This window comes from Lepidochelys kempii, chromosome 6 (genome assembly GCF_965140285.1).
Source record: "Lepidochelys kempii isolate rLepKem1 chromosome 6, rLepKem1.hap1, whole genome shotgun sequence".
NCBI lineage: Eukaryota > Metazoa > Chordata > Testudines > Cheloniidae > Lepidochelys > Lepidochelys kempii.
In genome coordinates, this window is record NC_136385.1 from 24,737,067 (window position 1) to 24,761,052 (window position 23,986).

The 23,986-nt window shown below is 40.1% G+C and overlaps 1 protein-coding gene across 7 annotated transcripts in view; it reads right to left on the reverse strand.

Annotated features, from left to right (window-relative positions):
• The window catches only part of CHID1 (chitinase domain containing 1), a 330,760-nt gene that overhangs the window by 85,626 nt on the left and 221,148 nt on the right, over positions 1–23,986 (reverse strand). For 5 of the 7 annotated variants that reach the window (XM_073347175.2, XM_073347177.2, XM_073347176.2 and 2 more), the window contains 2 exons: positions 3,684–3,764; positions 499–541 (listed from right to left, as the gene is read on the reverse strand). In XM_073347175.2, coding sequence (XP_073203276.1) covers positions 499–541; positions 3,684–3,764 — 124 coding nt within the window. The remainder of the gene's footprint in view (positions 1–498; positions 542–3,683; positions 3,765–23,986) is intronic. The other 2 variants (XR_012159318.2, XR_012159319.2) reach the window with 1 other exon arrangement.

Consider the following 23,986-nt stretch of genomic DNA (forward strand, 5'->3'; position numbering starts at 1 on the left):
TCTAAGCTTAATATACTTTCATTATAAGCTCATTTTCCATTCCACTTGATTCTTCAAGTCCTGTCTCTAAGGTTTGTCCACATATAGAATTAATGCACAGCAAGCTGGGGTGTAAATCTATACCGCACTAGTCTGCCACGTGCACTAACTGGTGGTGCGTGGAGCCTGATACTGTGCACTAAAAGCTCCCTAGTACACTTTGAGCTACATTTCTCTCAGTTTAAAATAGCAGTAGAGGACAAAGCACTTCGGGGAACTTTTAGTTCGTACAAGCAGGGTCCACAATAGTGACTCAGTGTGCAGCAGGCTAGTAGACTGTAGACTTACACTCAGCTAGCTGGGGACTAACTCTCCACATGGAGAAGCCCTAAGTTGATGTGGGAGAATCTATGACAGAGTGGCCTCTTGTACCAAAACGCAAGGAGGCAAAGCAGTACCCACCATCTTCCCTCTTTTTCTCTTATCCCCTTCTCATCAGAAGAAGGGACATAGACATACCTTTAATGTTGGGTAGAAGACAACATGCTTCCCTCCTTTACTTCTGCAAAGCACAAGAAGAAAATAGTCACTCACCTTTTTGACATTGGGGTGGGTAGATTTTATGAGGTTTTTCAGCTGACAGAGGTTAAAGTTAGTTTTTTTTTTCCTCCAGAAAAGATTTGAGAAACCTGAGTTTTTATTGTGAATTCTATTGGTGCTAAAAATGAGAGAACACAGTACTATTGGCACCCAAGAGCTAATATGAAAATAGAAAGTCAGTCCGAGGAAGGGAGCTTTGTATAATGATTTGCAGAAGTAACCTTTGATTCTTTGCATGTTACACAAACCATCTTCAGGATATGTGCACTGTTTAAAGATTTATGATGTGATACAGTATTTCAGTGTCTTTCCATGTAGGTTGGTCTCTTCTTAGGCTATGTCTACATGACAGCTGGGATCAATGCTCTGAGATCGAGCATTGTCGAATTAGCGGGTCTAGTGAAGACCTGCCAAATCGACAGCAGATCGCTCTCCAGTCGACCCCTGTACTCTACCCCCAACGAGAAGAGTAAGGTAAGTCGATGGGAGAATTTCTCCCATCAACCCCACGTGGTGTAGACCCCGTGATAACTCAAACTAAGGTACGTCAACTCCAGCTACGTTATTGACGTAGCTGGAGTTGCGTAGCGTAGGTCAACTTACCGTGGTAGTGAAGACATAGCCTTAGCAACTGAAGACATGCAATATATTCCCAGGTGACATACTTCACTAGTGAAGCATATTTTCTGCTCTGGATCATATTAACATTCACCCTAGCTAAACCTCTGTAAAGTGGAAGTGGGGATGGGAAGATGCTAATTCTTTCCTGTAGCTTGGCTAAACCAGTGCAGACAGGATGATCCTCACAGTTGTCAATCAGGCAGCTGGCAGCAAGTCAGGAAGAGAGGGATTTTCAGGCACACTGTACTCTCTGATTGATTCTCACTTCCAAAAGGCTCACAGATAAGAACGTTCAAAGAACAGATTCCAAAGTTAGGTTATGTAGTGTTGACTATATTCCCCTTGACTCAAGTTTGATTTGCCAGGGGCTGCCCTGGCAGGGTAACTGTACTGAGTTAAATAATGCCATTGAGCCAACCATTCAAGTACAGGATCTCAGATTTGCCTTTTGAGAGCAAGTCTCCATCTTCAGGTGCCAAAACTAGTGCAAAAGAAAGGACTTCTATACAAACATTTAGTTAGAGGCATGCTGGGGTTTATTATATCCCATGCTAGTCTGCTGCAGACTAACCTCAAAGCACATTAGCTCAAAGCACATTAATGACCTGTTACTACCCTTCAACAGGGTCCACACAGAGCAGATTCACACCCCAGCATCCACAAGCTAGTTTTCATGGAGACAAACCCTCAGTCTTCAGTTGGACTTTGCACGCAGAAGTTGTAAACACAGATCATTGTTTAAGGATTTTTTACGCAATACAAAGAAAAATGTAACTGTTTGACATACACAAAGTAATTTCAAAACAGCATACCAAAGAGTTCAAAATGAGAGATGATAGATCAGAGGCCTTCTCTTACAGAGTTACAGAAAAAATTCAAAAACTAGTCATTTAACTATTAAATATTGTTAAACCTCCTGCATGGTGTCCTTTTCAAAGAAAGTATAACCAACAAAGGCAGAAGATTATGTATATATCTATTTGAGCAACACAAATCCACATCTATATATTATTAATTTATCTTATATCAAAATTCCTCAAGAGGGAACAATTTTGTAAGCTTCTTTAAATAAGGTAAAAAAACAAAAAAACTTTACACTCCAGTATGGCTGCACAGTTGCAGAAAGGCTGGGACAGGGCATGGATGATAGTGGGGAAGAGGTGCTGAAGAATGGATTAAGTTCTGGTAAGGGGTGTATGTAGTCAGAAACCAAGCAAGGAAATACACAAGGAAGGCTACTGAGCCAGGTAAGCAATACCTGAGAGCTGAATTAGCTGATGAATCGCAACAATTCTGTCAGCTTCTCCTTGAGCAGCTGATTTGAGTTATGAAAAATATGGGGAATAATTCCTCACAGTTAAATGCAAATTTGAAAAGTATCCTAAGTCTAAAAATGTGAGAGCAGTTTGTGACAACCCTGGTGATTTAGCTTAAAAAAAAAAAGAAAAAAAGTCAAACTGACAGGGCCACATTTAAAAAAAGGGAACGTTTTAAAAAATGTTTCGCCCAAGAAGTTTCATGGGGAAAAAAAAAAATCAATTGTTCACTGAAGAATGAAGATGCTTTTTTAATGCGAGGACAATGCATCACAAAATTTGCTTCATTCATTTATTTGGATTAGTGCATCTTATATAAATTATACTATATTAGAAAATATACTGATAGAATTTTGTAGAAGTAATGACATTTTGGTTATATCATCTTTGCCAAAAAGAGAGGATACACATGCAACTGATGGTCTATTACAAGGTTAACAAATTGGGGTTTAGCAAGATTTTTCTATTATTCCTTTTATCTGCTTAAAATGGTTTTCTTCTACTATCAAGCACTTATTTATTCCTTTATTATGACAAAGGACAAATATTTGTCCAAATAGCCTTATTTGTCCTCTACAACTTTTGTTATTTTGTATACCTCTTGATGCTTTTTTTAAGGCAGTTGTCTTGGTCTTTTTAGTTTCTCCAAATCCCTTTATGGCTCCTCATTTTTATTGCTCTTCACTGGGCCCAGTCTATTTCTGAGTCTGCTGTTCGACAGATCTTAACACTAAGGCTGAGTCTGCCAGGCTCTGTTATTCCTAAAGGTGTTGCTTGCATATATAGATATATATTTGTTTGTCAGACTTATGGCAAACCACTCACCAGTTCAGAGGTTGCATCTCAGACTTTTGGTCTGACTGAGGCTTGACAGATAACTTAGGTAGGGATGTTCTGTATACCCAAAATACTTCTGAAGATCCTATCCACCAGACTTAAGTGCTAAAGTTTGTTTTAGCTACGTTTGTTACTTGATTCACCCTTCCCTGCCTTATCTCTCTCCCCGAAACACTCTTTTATGTTCCTATTCACGGCTGACATAGCTGACAAACTGCAGACTCTCAGCATGCTGAATTCAGTCACATATTATAGAAGTAGTAATGCAGTGTTTATGGGACCCAGGCCCAAGAATATTCACAGAGCAGTAAGTAAATGACTGCCACTCACTTTTTGTATTCCAAAGAGTGTTCAGCTATTTGTTCATCCCAAACAATTTTCGGTTTGTTTTCCTTCAGGGTTTCAATGTACCTATAAATTAAAATCACAGGTATAAAATTAGTTTTATAATTATTCTAGAGAAAAGTTTAAACCATTAAAAGAATGTTAAAGCTACTTATCCATCCACGTGGCATATGTATAGAGCAGGCTGAATATTTATTAATAGTTTACTCAACAACATCCTTCGTCAACCGTCTAATATATCCTTTCCAAACCAGTTTTTTTTCCAGCCCATTCAACCAGCTAAATAGATAGCCAAATATGCCATTTTTTAAAGCAACTGTTGAATTTACTCATATATGTATTTTCATTATTCAACTATTATAGCATACCCACTCTGGTACTTGAGCACATTTGAGGTCTGTTTCTAGGACACTGACACCAGGGATTTGAACCAAATTCTCCCCAGCTAGCAGTACATAATATTTACCTATAGGCCCCTACATCAGCAAAAAGATCAATCATTTAAGACTGCTACACCCTGCAGAAAGCCCATTTCCTAAAAGTGTAAGCTAGTTCTTTTCAAAATGAGCTGCTTGTATATGTACTGTGCTTCCTGTTAGCACAGAGTGCCATGGAAGACATTTTTCAAGTTTTGTTTTGTTCGATTCACTTGTTTGGGTACCATCCTTCAGAGAAATGACACACTTGCCATCTGTCACTGTTGGTGTCCTTCCAAGACAGGCAGAACCTAATCATGTCAAAATCTGAATGTGGAGTCCAAATCAAACCTGCTTCTTCAGGAAGGATTTATTTTATTCAAAAAGGGAGGATGGTCCGGCAGTTTGGGGGTTAACCTGGCACTTGGGAAACCCACATTAAACTCTCTACTCAGCCACAGACTTCCTTCCTATGTGACCTTGGGCAAGTCACTCAGTCTCTCTGTGTCTCAGCTCCCCATCTGTAAAATGGGGATATAGCATTCCCTATCTCACAAGGATGTTGTTAGGTCAATACATTAAAGACTGTGAGACATTCAGATACTATGGTCATGGGACCTATATAATTATAATAGATATACATTTTCCTCTTGTATATCATCCTGACTCTTTTCAGCATGAATCTTCTTTGCCCAGAAGGCAGAACGTAACTTTTTAAATATATTTTCTGACTGGACACTGGAGTTGTTATTGACTGATAGTTCATCCCATTTCCAAGAGGCACTGCCTTCTTTCTACAGACAATCACAGATTTGAAATCAAATCCCCGCTTGCCAGTGCATCACCTTACAGTGGTCCCTGCAGATTAACCGAGTAGGCAACAAGAGAGCAGAAAGGTGATGTTAATAAAGACTACTCTTATCCTAAATTTCTATTTCTGCAAGGTTGATTAAAACCATCTCTTCCATAACATAGGACTCATTATAGCAGAAATTTCTCTGCTTTGAACAACATTTACAGGGAAAAAATAGACTTTAAATCTTTTTATTTTTAAATACAAAGTTTCCATCACCCAAGTTCAAGATGGCATAACTGATTTCCATCAACCATTATCCTGACCTGTTAGTCCTGAAATCCCATCAAACTATACATTTAAAAGAAGAAAATGGTTCTTATTTCTGAGCTTGATAAAGATTTATTTCTCCCCTTTCTTCCAATATTATTCCAAATGCAATTACAGGATTCACTATCACACAGAATATTTCCATCTCTCTGCTGTGGTTTTCTGCTCAATTGTGCGTTAGTACATAGCCGGTCTATGATTCAAATGGCATTTTTACAAGAGAAGGGAATTTAGTTTTGTCTGGTGCATTTCATGTTGAAGCGATCTCAAAGTGCTCCACAACATGACTTAGAGTGTGCTAGTTCAGGAGCTGTCAGCAAACATACTGTAGTAGCTATTGTAAGGTCAGCAAGGGCTGATTTATACGGTAGTCTTGAACATTTAGTTTTTCACTGACAGGTAACATAGGACTAAAATCCTTGTTCTTTTTTTGAAAAGTGCCATAGAATCTTGAACTTCCATTTGGATGATCATTAAACATGGGCATCAGAGAGCCAATTTTTCATATTTAAATTCCAGGACAGCACTTAGCACCTTGCCCCATTCCAGAACTGCGGCGTTAATAGTTATAACAGCACAAGTTCTGGCTTAGGACTTGGACCAATGAGGATAAGACCCAGAGACAAGTGCTACCATTTAAGCCATGCTGATCCACATGGGTCTTCTTTTGTACATGTGAAGCTAGAATAACAAATTCTAATTTCTTTGCTAAAAATTCCAACAGCATTAAAGAGAGTGGTAAACACGCATGATTTTTTAAAACCAGAAATGTAACATATAGCAATCTTCGCAGCCTCGTCTGTGTGTGTGTGTGTGTATGTATGTATTAGGGCTGTAAATCACAGTTAACTCACTTGATGAACTAAAAAAATTAATCGCAATTCATCGCCATTTTAATCACACTGTTAAACAATAGAATACCAATTGAAATTTATTAAATATTTTGAATGTTTTTTTACATTTTCATATACATTGTATTGTGTGTTGTAATTGAAATCAAAGTGTACATTGTTTTTTATTACAAATATTTGCACAGTAAAAATGATAAACAAAGGAAATAGTATTTTTCAATTCACCTCATACAAGTCCTGTAGTGCATTCTCTGTATCGTGAAAGTGCAGCTTACAAATGTAGAATTTTTTTGTTACATAACTGCACTCAAACACAAAACAATGTAAAACTTCAATGCTTACAAGTCCACTCAGTCCTACTTCTTATTCAGCCAATCGCTAAGACAAACAAGTTTGTTTACATTTACAGGAAATAATGCTGCCCTCTTCTTATTTACAATGTCACCAGAAAGTGAGAACAGGCATTTGTATGGCACTTTCGTAACCAGCATTGCAAGGTATTTACGTGACAGATATGCTAAACATTCGTGTGCCCCTTCATGCTTCGGCCACCATTCCAGAGGACATGCTTCCATGTTGATGACGCTAGTGAAAAAAAAATGTGTTAATTAAATTTGTGACTGAACTCCTCGGGGAGAATTGTATTTCCCCTGCTTTGTTTTACTTGAATTCTGCCACATATTTCATGTTATAGCAGATTTGGATGATGACCCAGCATGTTGTTCATTTTAAGAACACTTTCACGGCAGATTTCACAAAACGCAAAGAAGGTACCAATGTGAGATTTCTAAAGATAGCTACAGCACTCGACCCAAGGTTTAAGAATCTGAAACACCTCCCAAAATCTGAGAGGGACAAGGTGTGGAGCATGCTTTCAGAAATCTTAAAAGAGCAACACTCTGACGCGGAAACTACAGAACCCAAACCACCAAAAAAGAAAATCAACCTTCTGTTGGCGACATCTGACTCAGATAATGAAAATGAACATGTCAGTCCACACTGCTTTGGACTGTTATCGAGCAGAACCAGTAATCAGCATGGACGTATGTCCCCTGGAATGGTGGTTGAAGCATCAAGGAACATACCAATCTTTAGCTCATCTGGCACATAAATATCTTGCGACGCCAGCTAAAACAGTGCCATGCGAATGCCTGTTCTCACGTTCAGGTGACATTGTAAATAAGAAGCGGGCAGCATTATCTCCTGCAAATGTAAACAAACTTGTTTGTCTGAGCGATTGGCTGAACAAGATGTAGGACTAGATGGACTTGCAGGCTCTAAAATTTTCCATTGTTTTATTTTTGAATGAAGGTTTTTTTGTACATAATTCTACATTTGTAAGTTCAACTTTCATGATAAAGAGATTGCAGTGCAGTACTTGCATGAGGTGAACTGAAAAATACTATTTTTTTTTACAGTGCAAATATTTGTAATCAAAAATATATATAAAGTGAGCACTGTACACTTTGTATTCTGTGTTGTAATTGAAATCAATATATTTGAAAATGTAGAGAACATCCAAAATATTTAAATAAATGGCATTCGATTATTGTTTAACAGTATGATTAATCACAATTAATTTTTTTAATTGCTTGACAGCTCTAGTGTGTGTGTGTGTATCTATATACGCTATATGGTTAGCTATATAAGCCAAATGAGACATACAATCCCCCTTTTTTTTTTTTTTAAACACAGTTGCTCATTAATGTGCTGCATTTACCACATACAGTGCAGACCTGCACTGAACATAATACTCCTGGGCTTCTCTGGGATGCTTATCGCCACAGTATGCAAGACCTTCAGAAAAAGTAATGAATTTATCTTCACAACAACAGTAAGGTAAGTGGTATTATTCCCATTTTAGAAACAGGTCACAAAGATTAAGGCCAAAATTGTCAAACCTGTCCACTAGTTGTGGGTGCCCAACTTGAGAAACACAGGACCTGATTTTTCACAGTATTTATCAAGTACAATAGAAATGCTATGTTCAAAGTACAGCTATGACTACCTTCAGTTGCAGTTGAGAGTGCTCAGCACTTCCACAAGTCAGACTTCAGATGTCTCAAACTGGCCATCCAGAAAATGAGATCATCTATGAAAAGTTTGGTTTAAAGGACTTGCGCCGCACCAGATAGAAACTCTGACATACAGACGGATATAATCCAATTCTCCAAGACAGATTTCAACTGCCCTAACCCAGATACCATCCCCTCTCTTCCTGCAGCCCCCTGCCTCATCTGCTACTCCACTTGTGCAACAAATGAGGCAGAGCTTTTTGGGGAGGAAAGGTTGTTTTTATATATATATATATATATTTTTTTTTTAAAGAGACAGCTTCATTCACTATGCAAACCTGATTTATCCCCAGAGCCCAGTCCATCCTGTATACTGAATGGGGCATGGGTCCTGGAAAAAAAAAATTGTGATCTGAAATTAAAGATTATCATGATTCACACACACGGGTCACAGTTTTTTAGTATATGGTTTTCAAAGTTAAAAAAACTGAAAAAATTAAATTCCATGATATGGAATCAAACTGACCCCATATGGGTCAGCAGCAGAGTTGGAACCCTCAGATCCACAGCATATACCTATCTACCACTTGAGCTAACTGAATATCTGGTAGAGGACAACAGCCTACTATTGCTACCTAGAACTGCCACTAGAAGGAGGATGAGAAAATTTGCCAATAGGTTTCTCGACTGTTTTCTAGCCAGCAGCAGAATCCTGGATTCTGTTCCAGGTTCTGGAGGGGAGTGTTCTCTAGTGGGTAGAAACATTTCTGCCCATCCCTTAGCATGTCTCTCCCTGCAGCCTTCTATCCTTGTCCCACCTGTTCCTTTCCCCACTCTCACCTCTGGCCTGACGTCTCTCTGTTCCTATCCCCCCAACATGCTCCCCTTTTGCTATTCCCTCTCTAACCTGCTTGAGTTACAGTGCCTGGCACCAGAGCAGCCCCTGGAAACCATAGGAAAATTACAAAGTCCCATTCAGCTGCTGCAATCCTGATCTGAAGTACGCTCAGTGCAGACTGAGCAGCCAGAACTTGGAGGGCAACCTCTAACAAAGCTCTACTGAACATGTGCAAATGAAAAATGTGGGTGGATTTTCATGGAGACAGCAAAAGACATCTGACCCCTTCATGAGCACCTTGCAAATTTCAAGTGCCTGCTCCAAAGCATGTTGCTGCCAGAGTGCCTTCCCAGCTGTAAATTTAACCTTAGCAAAACAGTGCATTTTCCCCCCAAGCCTCGTTCTCTGAAATGAACTGTTAAAAGATCAGCGTACGGCAGGCCCTGGAATGGAAAATTTCAGCCTGAGCAATTAAAAGCTTTATGAAGTTACAAACTACTCAAAACACGTTCATATAATGGAATGTTGGGCAGCTTTGAAGACAAGCGTCGCTGCCAGCTGCACCTATAATATGAGAGACTCAAAATGCACAGTGAACGATCTATAAATTACGGTCAGGCGCAGATGCCAAAAAAGAGGTGGTCACACAGAGCAGTTGCAGACACAATCCATTATTCTTACATACCGTTGACACTGCTTGGTTACAGAGCCTTATGGCAGGGTTGTGTTGAAATATTGTTCCCTCAGCATTGCTTTCTATGGAATAAATGAGAAGCCAAAGGCTTCATGATCGAGCACTTTCAAGTCAGTCCTGTCAAAGCTGTGGACCTATGAACAATACCAATATGGCTAGGCCCACACATAGTGTGCTTTGCAGCACATTCAGCTATCAAATACAGGGTCCAAGGGAAAGATTCCCAGGATTTATGGAAGTAGCTGTGCACTTCTTACTGGTGTGTGAAAAATAGCATGGCACTGGAATACCTTAGGAGAAAAAAAACTGGTGATCTATATCTCCCAAAAGAAGATATTTATCTTTAAGCATAACATTTTTAGTCTGGAATACAAATATATTTTAAAAAATTCTAGTACCATATTTTTTGATAAAGAACATACATATAGGGGAAAATATATAGTTTCATTTAATTTTGAAACCAGAGGTTTTTTATTTGATATATCTATTTGTTTGTTTATTTTTGTAATGTTTCTAGTTCTTAGGGGCTTTTAGAAATGTTTCCCAAGTGACTAAGCACGTAAAGGCTCCCAAATGCCTACGTCACTTCTTAATAAAGTCACTCCCCAGTTTTTCATTTTCTTCTGCTTAATCTTTAGAGAAAGAGAAATGAACACTGAACTTATTTCCCATGTCTCTCCTCTCTTCTCCTTTGAGTCCTCTTCTGAAGTCTTTGTGCACTGGGAATTACGGATGCATCAGGAGGTCAAACAAAACCAGACCCTTTGTCATCTTTTTAGTCAATACAAGTACTTGACTGATAAACACTTATCCTCCACCCCAGTTATAGAAATGGACAGACCTGAAGACTATCCCCTTTTCTACTGCTCCAGCAAAGAATGCTGTGCTGAGGCAGGCTCTGTGCAACACCAAAGTGATCTGGAAAAAAGTATGTAAAATCTACATGAAGCTATTAAAAAGAAAAAGTGCAGCAGTAGCAGCAACTATGTGCCTAATTACAAAAGTAATCAGACAAGCAAGTAAGAAAAACAAATTACAGGCTCATCCCCTGCTAAATCTGAAATATGCACAGACGCATTAAGAGTATCCACATGTCGCATTTTATTTTAAACTGGCTGAAGCTATACCGAGCCCCTCCTATGTTATAAAACCTCTACATATCAGCAATTATATACATATGCCTCTCAACATGCCAGACAACTGCACCTATGTATGGTTCAACTTGTAGAAGACAAGTTTTAGATTGCAATAATCCACACTAACTGTACTGCCTCTTCATGCCACATAATTAAGACACAGTTTGTTCTTTAAATCGAAAAATCTAGATATCGGATGACAAATAAAACGTACAAAATACCTTCCAAAGAATGTTCAGTTCAATGCACAGGACAACTCACGTACAGGACAACACTGGTTATTTTGGAACTATCAGATGATGTATACTTGGATCACTCCAGAGAAAAGTGCAACATATGGGAGGCAAAAGCATACCCATAACAAAAGACCTCTTTCAGGGAGGGTATTATACCATGGGCTGGTAATACATAGGATTGCTAGGGATCCGGTTTTCAACTGGAACACCCAGTCGAAAACGGATCCTGGCGGCTCCGATCAAAAGTCCGGTCGGTGATGCAGCGGGGCTAAGGCAGCCTCCCTGTCTCTGCACTGCTCCCGGCAGCACCCGGCATGTCCTTGCAGCCCCTAGGCGGAGGGACAATAAGAGAAGGTCTGCGTGTTGCCCCTGCCCCCAGTGCCGGCTCCACAGCTCCCACTGGTTGGGAACTGCAATCAATGGGAGCTGCAGGGGCAGTGCTTGCAAGCATGGGCAGCATGTAGAGCTCCCTAGCCCCTTCACTGAGGGGCCACAGGGACATGCCGGGCACTTCTGGGAGCAGAGTGAAGCCAGGACAGCCAGGGAGCCTGCCTTAGCCCTGCTGCATCGTTGACTGGGAGCTGCTTGCCTGGCCGGAGCCTGCACCCCAATCTCCCTCCCCCAGGTCGGAACTCCCTCCCGCACCCTAACTCCCTCCCAGAGCGTACACCCCAACACCCTGCCCCAGCCCTGAGCCCCCTCCCACATTCCAAATCTCTGCCCCAGCCCTGCACCTCCTCATGCACTAACTCCCTCCCAGAGTCTGCACTCCTGTCACAAAGCCTCCTCCTGGAGCCTGCAGCCCGTACCCCCTCCCACACCCAAACCCCAAGCCCCAGCCCTGAGCCCCCTCCTGCACCACAAACCCCTCATCCCCAGCCCCACCCATAGCCCGCACCCTCTCCCACATCCCAATCCTCTAACCCAGCCCTGAGCCCGCTCTCACACTCCAAACCCCTCAGCCCCAGCCCAGAGCGCCCTCCTGCACCCCAAACCCCTCATCCTGGGCCCCACCCCAGAGCCCTCACCCTTCACATACTCCAACCCCCTGCCACAGCCCAGAACCCCCTTCTGTAGCCTGAACCCCTCATTTTTGACTCCACCCCAGAGCCTGAATCTCCAGCTGGAGCTCTCACCCCTCCCACACCCCAACCCCCTGTCCCAGCCCAGTGAAAGTGAGAGAGGGCAGGGGAGAGCGAGCGAGGACGGGCGGGGGGGGGGATAGAATGAGTGGGGGACAGGACCACTGAAAAGGGGTGGGGCAGGGCAGTGGTGCTCGGTTTTGTGCAATTAGAAAGTTGGCAACCCTAGTAATACATTCTATTTAATGTTGAATTTCAATGTCAACTATAACTTCCTCCTTTTTTAATTGCACATAACTTTCTCAAACCAATCCCTTTCTTGGGGGGAATTTCAATGCTTGATCTCAGGATGGGGATGTTTTTTGTTGATTTATTTTTTAAAACAAGATTGAGCAAAATAGATTCTACTGTAGAGAAAAAGAATACAGCCTTCCTAAAGTGTGTGTTGTAGCACAAGATGATGGGATGAGCTATACAAAGAAAGAAAGGTAGAGGCTAGAAGGGATAATGGCAAATGTTTGATGGCTGCACCACATTTGTGAAATTGTTGTCAAAGATGAGTCTTGCCCCCGAATGTTCCGTTTTACAATCACCACTAAAATGACTGGCACTTCACAAACAAAGTGAAGAAGTGTGCCCAACAGTATAAAGAACTGAAACTGCAGAGATCAAACAAAATATGGGGAACAACCTGAAGAAACTGCTCCCTACTCGGCAATCAAGTCCTACACTCAATGGAATCTTTCGCTTAACACACCCATGATAGCCCCTCTATAGCTCTGAATGCAAATGCATGTAATCAGTTTCTTTCTTGCAATCACATACTTTTCAACTTTTGGTTTATGAGTACAAGTGCCTGCAAAGGAGAAATTTCTACTCTGCAGATGCAGTAGCAAGCTACAGTCAAGCACTTTGCCCTGCTCTGTTCCAGTTTGTGAAGGAAGGTCTTTATAAAAGCAAACAAAACAAAAACAGGTTTAAAGTAGTGAGGTAACTACACTTAGCTCAGTCTCAGAAGGTACAAAGATCCTCAAGAAATTTTGGAAGAAAATGTCTGCAAAATTACTGAATATATTCATAGCTATTAAACTCAGCTTTGAGACACTGAGCACTGTTGATTAGCAACCTCTTCAACTGTAACATTTGAAAATAAAATACGAAAGTGAATTGGTTAAAATAAAGAAAAACTATACAAAGAATGTTAAGTCTCCCTCACCAGACCCTCCAAAATGTAACCGGCTTGTAAAATTGCAGGTACAGAAGGCTTGTAATTTATCTTTATCACATTTTACATATTAGTCTTTAAATATAGTATTTCAGAGCATCCCTCAAATCAACCAAGAGCCCTGCTTTATGAAATAATAATAATAAACATTTAGATGATTTTTTTAACGCAGAAATCCAGTGCAGCTGTGATTGTTAGATGCATTCCCCCTCCAGTTTCTCAGCATAAAGCTTCCTATACTCAAATATGTCATTATTAGGATGCCAAACTATAAATTACTAACTTTTAAAGGAGGCAGAGTTGTATCCCACTGTACCACTTTCTTATGCATTGTAGAATCTAGCATTTATTTCCTCAGCTTTTTAAAGCTGGATATAAAACAGACAGAACGTCCAATAAAAGGATGACAAGCACAGAGTGTCTTGGGAAAGAAATGGCACAATAATAAAACTGCAAATGAAACATCAAATCAACTTTTACTCCAAAGATTGCGGGGCCAGATTCTGCAGCCCTTATTTAGCTTGCATAGTACCTTATTCAAAGAATATTCCTATTAAAATCAACAGGATTACTAGTGAGGTAAGATAATATGCAACCTGAATAGGACTTGCAGAATCTAGCCCTATTCATACACAACAGTTGGTACATGGGGTACATACACAACACTTATTTCAGAGGCACACTTTTCATTTCTGTGTATGGTCCTGTGTATGGCTGGTGAAGGATTCACAAAGTGGTCTGAAAACAATCTATATAAAGCAGCCTCTTCCTATATTAATCTTCTCTCTGTTGTTGTATGCTTCTTTATTAGGTCAGTTTTTAAACAGGCAATTATAGCATTTTGAAGATTTCCAACAGGGTGGCTTCACTGTTAGTGTGTGTTTGTTTTAGTGGCTTTATAAAATCATCTCATTGATTTTCCCACAATGCTTCACCACTGTCTTGATGGATAAGGCTTGTTAACACAGCCCTACTTCCTGTCAACCTGTCTCTCTGCTCTAGAGATGAAGGTATTGCATGTTTTACTCGTAGCCATGTTGCAGTAGCTGAATAACTCACCAGTCCACTAGCAGGGGTACCAAACAACATTCCTTCCTATGACTCTGCACTTAAAAAGCACCTTGTTTAGAGTTCTAAATATACTTTAGAAGCATAAATATTTTAAGGCACACAACTCCAAGGAATCAGGCTGGTATCCCATTTTGTAGAACGTTACAGAGATAGGGGCCGAGGTCAAGATTTTCCAAAGGGCCGTTTGATTTTGGGTGCTCCTTGAGAAGTTTCAGGATAGAGACCCAAAATGGAAGTCCCAAAGTTAGTGGACACTTTAAAATTTGGGCCTGTGACTTGCCCGGTTTTTGATGGGAGTTTGGGTGCAGGAGGCAGCTCAGGGCTGGGACAGGGGGTTGGGGTGTAGGAGGCAGTGCAGGGTGTAGGCTCCGGCCGGGAGGCACTTACCTCGAGCGGCTCCTGGTCGGCATCACAGCAGGGCTAAGGCAGGATCCCTGCCTGCCCTGGCTCCGTGCTGTTCTGCTCCCTGAGGTGGCCGGCATGTCCAACCCCTAGGCAGAGGGGCCAGGCCACTCTGTGCTGTGCACACTGCCCGTGCCCATGGGTGCCATCCCCACAGCTCCCATTGGCCGTGGTACCCGACCAGTGGGAGCGGCGGAGCCGGCACTGGGGCAGCACACAGAAATTCCCTGAACGCCCCTCACCTAGGGGCTGCAGGGGCACATCGGCATGCCAGTGCTTGCGGCTCCAGCCCCAGGAGGGGGGGTGGGAGGTGGGTGCCGAGGCTCGGGGACTGGTGTCGCATCCGGCTGCATCCGGCCCGCTGGCCCCCCTTAGCCTGAGGGCTGCAACCCCTAAAGCCCCTGCATTAATCCGGCCCAGCGCACATGAAATTCTGATATTTTGACATTTGTATTCACCCCAGATCTAAACAACAAGCAGAAATACCAAAATTTTCACAGAACAGTACGATGCGAAAAATTCCGATATGGAAGTGTTGAAATGAAATATGTTGGAACAATGATACAACATTCAAACAAATCAAAATGTTTAGCTTTGGCTTGGTTATACACTGAACTACACTGGCCTCATGCCTCCGGTCTCCTACGTAGACCAGGCCCAAGGGCCAGATTAAATATCCCATAATGCACCACGTACATGGGACTCTCATGATGCCCTTGGGAAGTTTAGCCGGGGGGGGGGGGGGGGTTTGGTCACAGTACATCATGGGAGATTTAGTTTAGCTAGGGAACCCGGTCCATAAAAAAGAAAGGGGGCATGAGACACCAGGAGTACAACTTCCATGAAGCACGAAAACAGCTCAGGCAGATGCAGTTCCATGTCAAATGGACTGAAAACTAAATGCTACCAGTCAAGTCAACAAACCAAAATGTCTAGACTTGGGTGGACATACAACGAAACTTAGTTCAGAAAAATAAAAAAAATTGGGACAAAAATCAGGTTTTTTTTGCAGAAACTACCTCTGCCCCGGAAAAAATTCTTGACAAAAAGTTCTTGACCACTCTAACTAATACCACCCAAATAGCTTTTCCTTTACAAAAGGGGGGGGGGGGGGGATGCTGCTTTTAGTCTTGAGTCAAAGAAACTGGAATCATGCACAAAGCCAGGCACAACAGAACAATGAAATGTGTCAAAATGCATATGTTTAAGATTTTTAACTAATATGACAGCTGTGTTAAAGAAAATATGAAAACCTGCTCTACAAAAATGAGATCTTTATATCTAAGCTGGGATATGTTTCCCAACCAATACAGATATGATGGATTGATACACAGGCTCACATGCCTGTTTGTTATACTTAATGGAACGCGGCTGTTAGTTCAGCAGTTCAATTTTACTTTGTGAAGATACAGATTTCAATTTGTTCATTCACTGTTTTGCATTTTTCAAGTCTTCTATCTGCAGCAACAAAATTTGAACCATGTTCTTTAGCGCCAGTGCAGATTACTTGTGACAATGGCTGTTAATAAAGGGATTTTTTTGTTGTTTTTGTCATCTGCAGCATCTCCATGTAGTTTACTGGTAAGAGTTTCTGCTCTTCTAATCATAACCTAAAACTGAACTATCTTCTTCCACCTAAAACATCAGGCAATCTTTCTCCTATATTTGCTCAGTTGACCATGAATTTTTCTCTTCAGTTTATCCAATCTAACACTTGACAGGTCACTATTTGCAGTGGGTTTGGTTTTGACAGCTTGGGCTGCCTTAACAAATAAGCCATTTGCCTTTAAAAGCACAGTGTATGGTCTAGACAGCAATGTCTGCTGCAAGCAAAGAGGGCACCTTCCTGTCAGACAGCAGACAAGTTAATGCTAAGGTAATTTACTTCACCTATATAAAAATCATGATTCAAGGAACCCCACAAAACCAAGCAAGCACCTGAGAACTGAGTGCAATAAACCTGCACAGTGAGTTGAGAGCACTAGTCTCTTTACCTACATTTTTAAAATGTTTACATGGATTACTGAGCCAGACTCTAGCTCCTTTGCTGACATAAAAATAATCCACAAATGGAGAATTTTTGTTTGTTTGTAATTCACTGAGCATCTAATTCTATCCGAGGTCTCCAAAATACACCTTTAATTGGTATCAAATACGCTTATACATAAAATTGTATTCTAGCATTTTGAAAAACTAAGCTACACTTCCATAGTCTCAACTGGTTATTCCAACAAAACCACTCCTTTGTAGGATACAGATCAGTTCAGAACATTGTTTCCTGAACCGGAAAAGTGGCTGATTTCAGGGGATGAGGCAAATATATGAAGGAATTTCAATTTTTTTGCTAGATCACTTTTCCTGAGAAATAAACAAAATAAGAACTTTCTGCTGCACTCTCTCAACATTCAAGTGACGATTTTGCGCCAGTCTGGACAACACTTCGTCGACGGAAGATGCTCTCCTGCCAACAAAGCTACTACCCACCCCTTGTTGGGGGTGGTTTTATTTTGTCGGCAGCAGAGTTCTCTCCTGCTGACAAGAGTGGGTACACTGCATACCTTACAGCAGCACGCACAGCTATGCTGCTGTAAGGTGTGCAGTGTAGACATAGCCTAAGAAAAATTTGAGAAGCCTTCATTTAAAGCAGATTGCTTTTAGCACCTCTATACTGTACTATATGTGAAAGTTAATTAGTAGTGGTCTAGCAGTTCAAATTGTAAGATGATTTTTTTTTTCAGATTTATAAAATCCATCACCGAACATACTAGGCACAGATATTAACAATAATATAGAACTGAAAACAAACTTACAGCCAGAAATTTCCTGAAAAATTATCTTTGCCCCAGTTGCCAAAAATCACTGCTATCTGACATCTGCTAGACTACATGACTACCAAGAACACCAGCTATCAACCTATGTAGATACTACTGGTATGTTGGTACCCTTCCCCGCATTTGTTGAGTCACCTGTTTATATATTTTCTAAATCCTACATTCTAAGTTCTCTGGTGCATGGAATGTCTATTTCTTTGGAAAGTACCTAGTACAATGGAGTCCTATTGCACCACAATACGGATATTATTATTAAGTTCCACTCAACTTAGCTGTCTCCTTACTCTATGTACTCTTTCTCCTTCCTCTGAAAAACCCCAGGGAATAGATAGGCCTTAAAGTTTCCCCTGCAATTCAGGAGACTGACACTGACAAGTGAAGGTGGGAAATATTTCCCAGGCACCTCTTGTTGAAACCAGGGGTTGTTTGCTTGTACACCTTAGCTCTAACTGCCACAATGGCACAAGAGAGGACACAAGCCCATTCAGGCATAAGACATTCATGAGCTATGTACACTTTTTTTCCTGAAGGACTATAGGAATCCTGGTAACCACATGCTTACTGATGCAACCAAAATATTACCCAGATAACAGTGGCGCAAAGCTACAAGTATTGTCATAGCTAGGAAAGAGTAGAATGTCCTTTCTTCCGTACAAAGTTCACTGACAAAAATATGATGAGCTACTGAAATTAGTAAATAAATAAATTAATTAAAAAAAATTAAGTCTCTTTTGTCAAGAAAGTCCCTAACCTTCACACAAGATGTCAATTTTTAAACAGAATTTAGACTGTTTGGATAAGGCTCTAGGTTAAGAAAAAATTGTGATTATTTTTTATTCTTTTCTACCTCTTTCCTCCCCTCGCTTTCCTTGCTAGAGTCTTCTAAATCACATTCCTTTTATCTGCATCAGCCCCTCCACCCATGCAGGATGACAGAACCTGGTCAGGTCATTGAAATCCATGATTTGTTTGAAAGGAGAAGAGAAAGAGGAGAATACTGAAGTCGGGGGTCAAGCTGACACTGTCAGGAAAGCCTCATTATTTGCCCCTTTATAGGAACTTACTTCCATTATACAGATCACTGCACCTCACCACAGCTATCCTGTTGTCAGGACCAGCTCAAACTATCAAATCCATTTCTGAATCACCATGCCAGAACATAGCTCCGTGAATCAATGCAAAACCAGAACTTACTCCACAGGCAGTCAAAGCACTCCCAGCTCCTACCAGCCAGAACAGCAATACCTCCACAAGCCTGAGGTCAGGACTGGCTCAAGACCAAGGTTTTCAACATGAAATATGTATTGCTTCTGGAGACTAGGAATAGAAGATCAAAGATTAAATAATTGATGTCAAATAATAAATAATAAATCTTATCTTCAAAATCAAACATTCATAATGCATAAGTTAACTCTTGTTACAAACGTCAACTAAATAGAAGAAAAGAAGCAGAGTCAAAGAAATAAAATCTGAAGATGACTAAAATTTGCTTCCAAGTTTCTTCTGTAGCAAATCTGATTGTGTACGAGGGAGATAATTTGAAATGCTTTGTTACTACATACATTGACACTGCTAACCCAGCAGGTTACACTTTTACCTGGAAGTCATAGCAGCTGGTGCATAACTGTAGCTGACTGCCCAGAACTGTCTTTTATGCAAGACATAAAGAGAGTCCTGACAAATTGTTAAAGACGTTAGACCAACTTGCAATGGTATAAATGTTTGTCCTACTGTTCCAGTTAAATTCAGATTCAAAGAATTACAGTACATTAGGAAGAAGACCTGGTCTAGTAGACTGAGTCTCAGAAAGCTCAAGTTCCATTCTCAGAGCAGCCACTGACTGTCAGTGTGGCCTCACGAATGTCGCATAGTCATTCTGCTTCAGTATCCTTATTGGTATAACGAATACAGTAATACGTATCTTATCTCACAGGTTTGTTCTCAGAATCAGCCAGTTAATGTACTAACCAGCTAGTCAGTAAAGTGCTTTGAAGGTAAAGTGCTAGTTTAAGAGTAAAATTTGCGGACATGCTTAAATGACTTTGGACCCTAAGAACCACTTTCAAAGTAACTTAGGCACTTAGGAGTCTAAGTCTTACTGATTTCCAATGAGACATAAGCAGTTATAAAAATTTTAGCCTGATTATTACTACGCTGGTATACTTAAAATTTACCCTAATAAAAAGCTATAATGATGAGTTAAATAAAAATTTGTTTCTCTCTAAGCCTAGATCAGATCTCAACATACACTGTATGCAGGTATTATATAAGGAATATCTGGGGTTTCAAAACTAAACATAATTTAGATCCAACATTAAATATCTGTGGCATAAATCCAGTCATAAATTTAAAAAAGCTGGCAGTACTATGTTATTTTCATCACATCAGGTTAGTTTTTTGCCTTCAGATTCTTAAAAAAAAAACAAACAGTACTTTTCTTCTCCCTCAAGACACGCAAAGTGGGGTTAAATTTATTAAAGTGCTATCACATCAGGCTCTTGACTTTGTCTCATACTGGATTTGAACCCTCACAGTAGAGAATTTTGGAGGTCTTAATGCAGTGTGTAGTAGACAGTTTGTGATCACAATTAGGCATTAAAAACAGGGTGGAAAAATATTCCAGATTGACCTATTTTAAGGTTCTGAATTCTTCTGAACTTCTTTTCATTTTTAAAAGCCATTGTACTTCTTGTTTCCAAACCTGAGTCAAAGGGCAGAAACTTCCTCTAGTGGCTGTGCAGTCATCATCCTTGATAACTCTTCTAGTTAATTCCTGCATTTCAATCTCTGATCTTATCTCATTTTAAAATCTTAGTCAGTTTGCCCTTTGCTATTGTTACCAGCTGGGTCTGATCTGATTGAAAATTGGTGCTGGAGTACCAGTGTATTAAATACACCTGAACTTATGCTGACTCAGTAACTCTCTGAAATTTAACTACGCCTCAGACATATCAAACAGTATGGGTGACAAAAACGGACCTCTGTGGTATCTCACAGATGATCTCTTGGGGAAAAAGACTAATTTTCCCAAACCACTGTTGGGCCCCCCCCCCAGAAAAGTCTGGCAGAACTAATGAAGAGCAGCTTTGTTAATTTACAGACCACAGACATACCTATAAACCTCATGATCAACCGCATCAAAGGCATTCAACAGATTTAACAAACGAAAGACAGACAACACCTTTTCCTCATCCCCTGTTAAGACAGAAGCCAGCACAAGCAATTCAGTTTCTCCCAAGCCGAGATCCTGGCCCTCACTGACCTGGATTTTAAGAGACTAAGGGGTCAAATATATGGCTAGAGTTGACATGCCACATCCCTTCTCAAGAAGAGATCTGATATAGGTCAACAGTTGACAAGACTGACAGAGTCAAATGATGATTTAAGCAAGTGCCACATAAAAGATACAAAGACAGCAGACACCATGCCTTTTCCCCCTCTCCACCAATAATGATGTACTTTTATGCTGGCCTTCATCAGTCATGTAAGGACACAGAAACAACTCACAGAGCCTCTCAAGACCCAACAGAATTTCTAAGCAAGACAGGTCGAACACACAGACAGCTTGCATGGAGAGCTGCAGGTTCTGTTCCATTTCCAGAGTTGGAGAAGTCAATCCAGATCAAAGCCATGATCTGAAAAGTAGTTTGAAAACATAAATGAGAAACTCAACTAACTGACTGAAGGTAGCACAGATTTACAAAGCTGACAGTCACCTGGAACCTGCAGCTGCGTGAGATACTATGGGGAAGGCAAAATAATATTTCTTCTCCTCCCACACAGCCTCAGTGTAAGACTTGAAAAATTCTGTGTGATGCAAACATATTCCCTCTGGCACTTCTGTGACCAGCACTCTAGCTATTACCACTCTTGCTTCATCCATCATGAGTCCCTCTAAAATATGACCTATGGGGGCAAAGCCAACTGAAAAGTTAGTGGAGGATAAAAAAAGTTGCTATACAATCCTGCCACACCATCAAAGTGATCTGATTGCTGAATAATCTTGCCTCAGCACCATCTGGAATCTCAGTTTCCTTCCACCTCTTGAGGGGAAGCCATTAAACAAGATCTGTCTTGCCTCTGCAACTATGGTGTGCCCTGTCCTCAAATTGCAGGAAGCAATGGCCCACCTACAACAAGGATGTAACTTTCACTTTCCCCACCTGCAATCTCATTCCAAATACTAGATATCAAGGGTGATCAACTGTGTGAGTCAAGTCAAAAGCCGTCCAAGACAATCCCATGGTCAACATGGCAACAACGAAACCCTGAAATACTTATAGTATTTCCTGCTGCATGGATACTGCTGATGTTTCACTGTATCTTACCCCAGCCAACTAGAGTTTTCATTGCTTCTGTGCTAAATAAAAGCAAGACAGAAACATTCAATTAGTTCCACTTTAACTAGTTAGGACAAATATGCTTGCAAAGGAATACTGGCTTTCAACACTTCCTTATGCCTGTCCGTACTTACTGGAAACACTCAACTCAAATAAGAATTTTAATTCCCTACACTGCATGTAACAGTAAACATTAATTAATCATGTAATCATCACTAACAAAATATTCACTTGAAGAGTCTGAGAAATGACACAATTACTAAGATCTCAGCTGTTACATTTATGTGTTATTTTAGTTCCATGGTAAATGTCACCATTGATCTCCTAAGGCTCATGCATTTAAGAAGTATTACAGGTTAGGTTCCTAAATGGAAGCATGTAGTGATGGAATTATAGTGAAGACCAAAAGAACCTGATCTTGCTACTAAATCTGGCACTGGACTGCCAAACTTTCCTGATAATCCTGATTACAACAGAGCTACCAGGTTATATATGTATGATATGTAATAGTTAGCAGGACTCATTTGTTTGTTTAAATTTGCAATTTAAAAAAAGGGAATGTCAGTCAGATGCAGATAGGAGAAACTTCTGTACCTTACACAGAAAGATCATCATACTTCATATCTCAAGCATGGAGTCACAAAGCAGAATAATGTTTCAACTAAGGATTACAAAGCAGACTAATTTTTTTTCCAATCTCACCCCATAGCTTTTAATATCACAGTTAAGAAAGCAAATATGTATTTCAATTACCAACCTCCTCCCTCCCACAGAAGCCTCTTAGCACTCTACACATTATTTAACTCAAAACTATTATCTGATTGATCAAACTGAAAAACTTGAGTTATAAGCAAATTCCGTAGTCTCCTCTGAACTCTTATTCAGATAAGACATCAACAGACCCTACATATCAAATGCATTCTGTAAAAAAGGGTTTTTTAAAAATTATCAACTAGTTTGTATGTATCTTTAATAAGTGTGCTATTTTATAATTCCCAGTATAGCAAGTTGTTTACCTTTATATTAAAGAAATCACAAATTCAATCCCTGAATTGCCTTACCTTGAGATGATCCTAATTAAGAAAGGTAGCTATGCTAAAATGAAAACCTGTGATTGGTCAGTATACTCAGTGGGTGTCTCCAACACATTATGAAGCTATAAAACTGTATAATGCTGTTCCGTCTTCCAGGACTGAGTGAAATGGAAAACCAAGAGCACTTCTGCTGCTTTTTCAGTTTGTTTTTCTCAAAATGTTTGAAACTACATTTCTCGCTTCACAGTGGGCCAGATTTTGACCTCAGTTAAATGGAGCTGTTCTGGATTTATACTAGAATAACTAATATCAGACTCTGGGCCTTTGGTTTTGAAAAGACAGAATGATGACAAGTCTAGGCAAATGAATGTTAATGTCTCATAAATAATGCAATTCTCATAGGATTGGCGCCTTGAAACACTATTTAGAACAATCTGGAAGGGTTGTAATTCCTCCTCTTTTGGCATGATTTGAATTACAGAGAGGATATGAAGTAATAAATAATAGCAAAATATATTTTCAGCCAATGAGAGTGGGAATGTGTACATTTTTAAAACTTCCTTCACTGTGGAAGAGAATGTTAGTACTTCAGTACATGGATTTTACATATCTTTACATTTGCTTTTAATTAACAAATATGCACTTGGTGGTGATTGGTTTCAAAGAAAAATTCCACAATTTTCCACAAAAAAACAGCTGTACACATTCTCTTTAACTGCTATGATGCACACAAACACATTTGTGTATTTTTTTGTTTGTTTGTTTAAAATGTACTTCAGATGTAATTAAAGTAAAAAATGGGCACAGACAGGTGGACGTTTTTTAACATTAAGATTCACTTTTAAAGTAACTATTTCATTCATTTGAAAGAGCTTCCAAAACAATATTTCTATTTACACCAAAATGACAACCATCTGAAGCCCAGATTAAGGACAAATGACTGCAACATTTCAATCTCTTTTCTGAAATCAACAGTACTTTTAAATGTCCACTT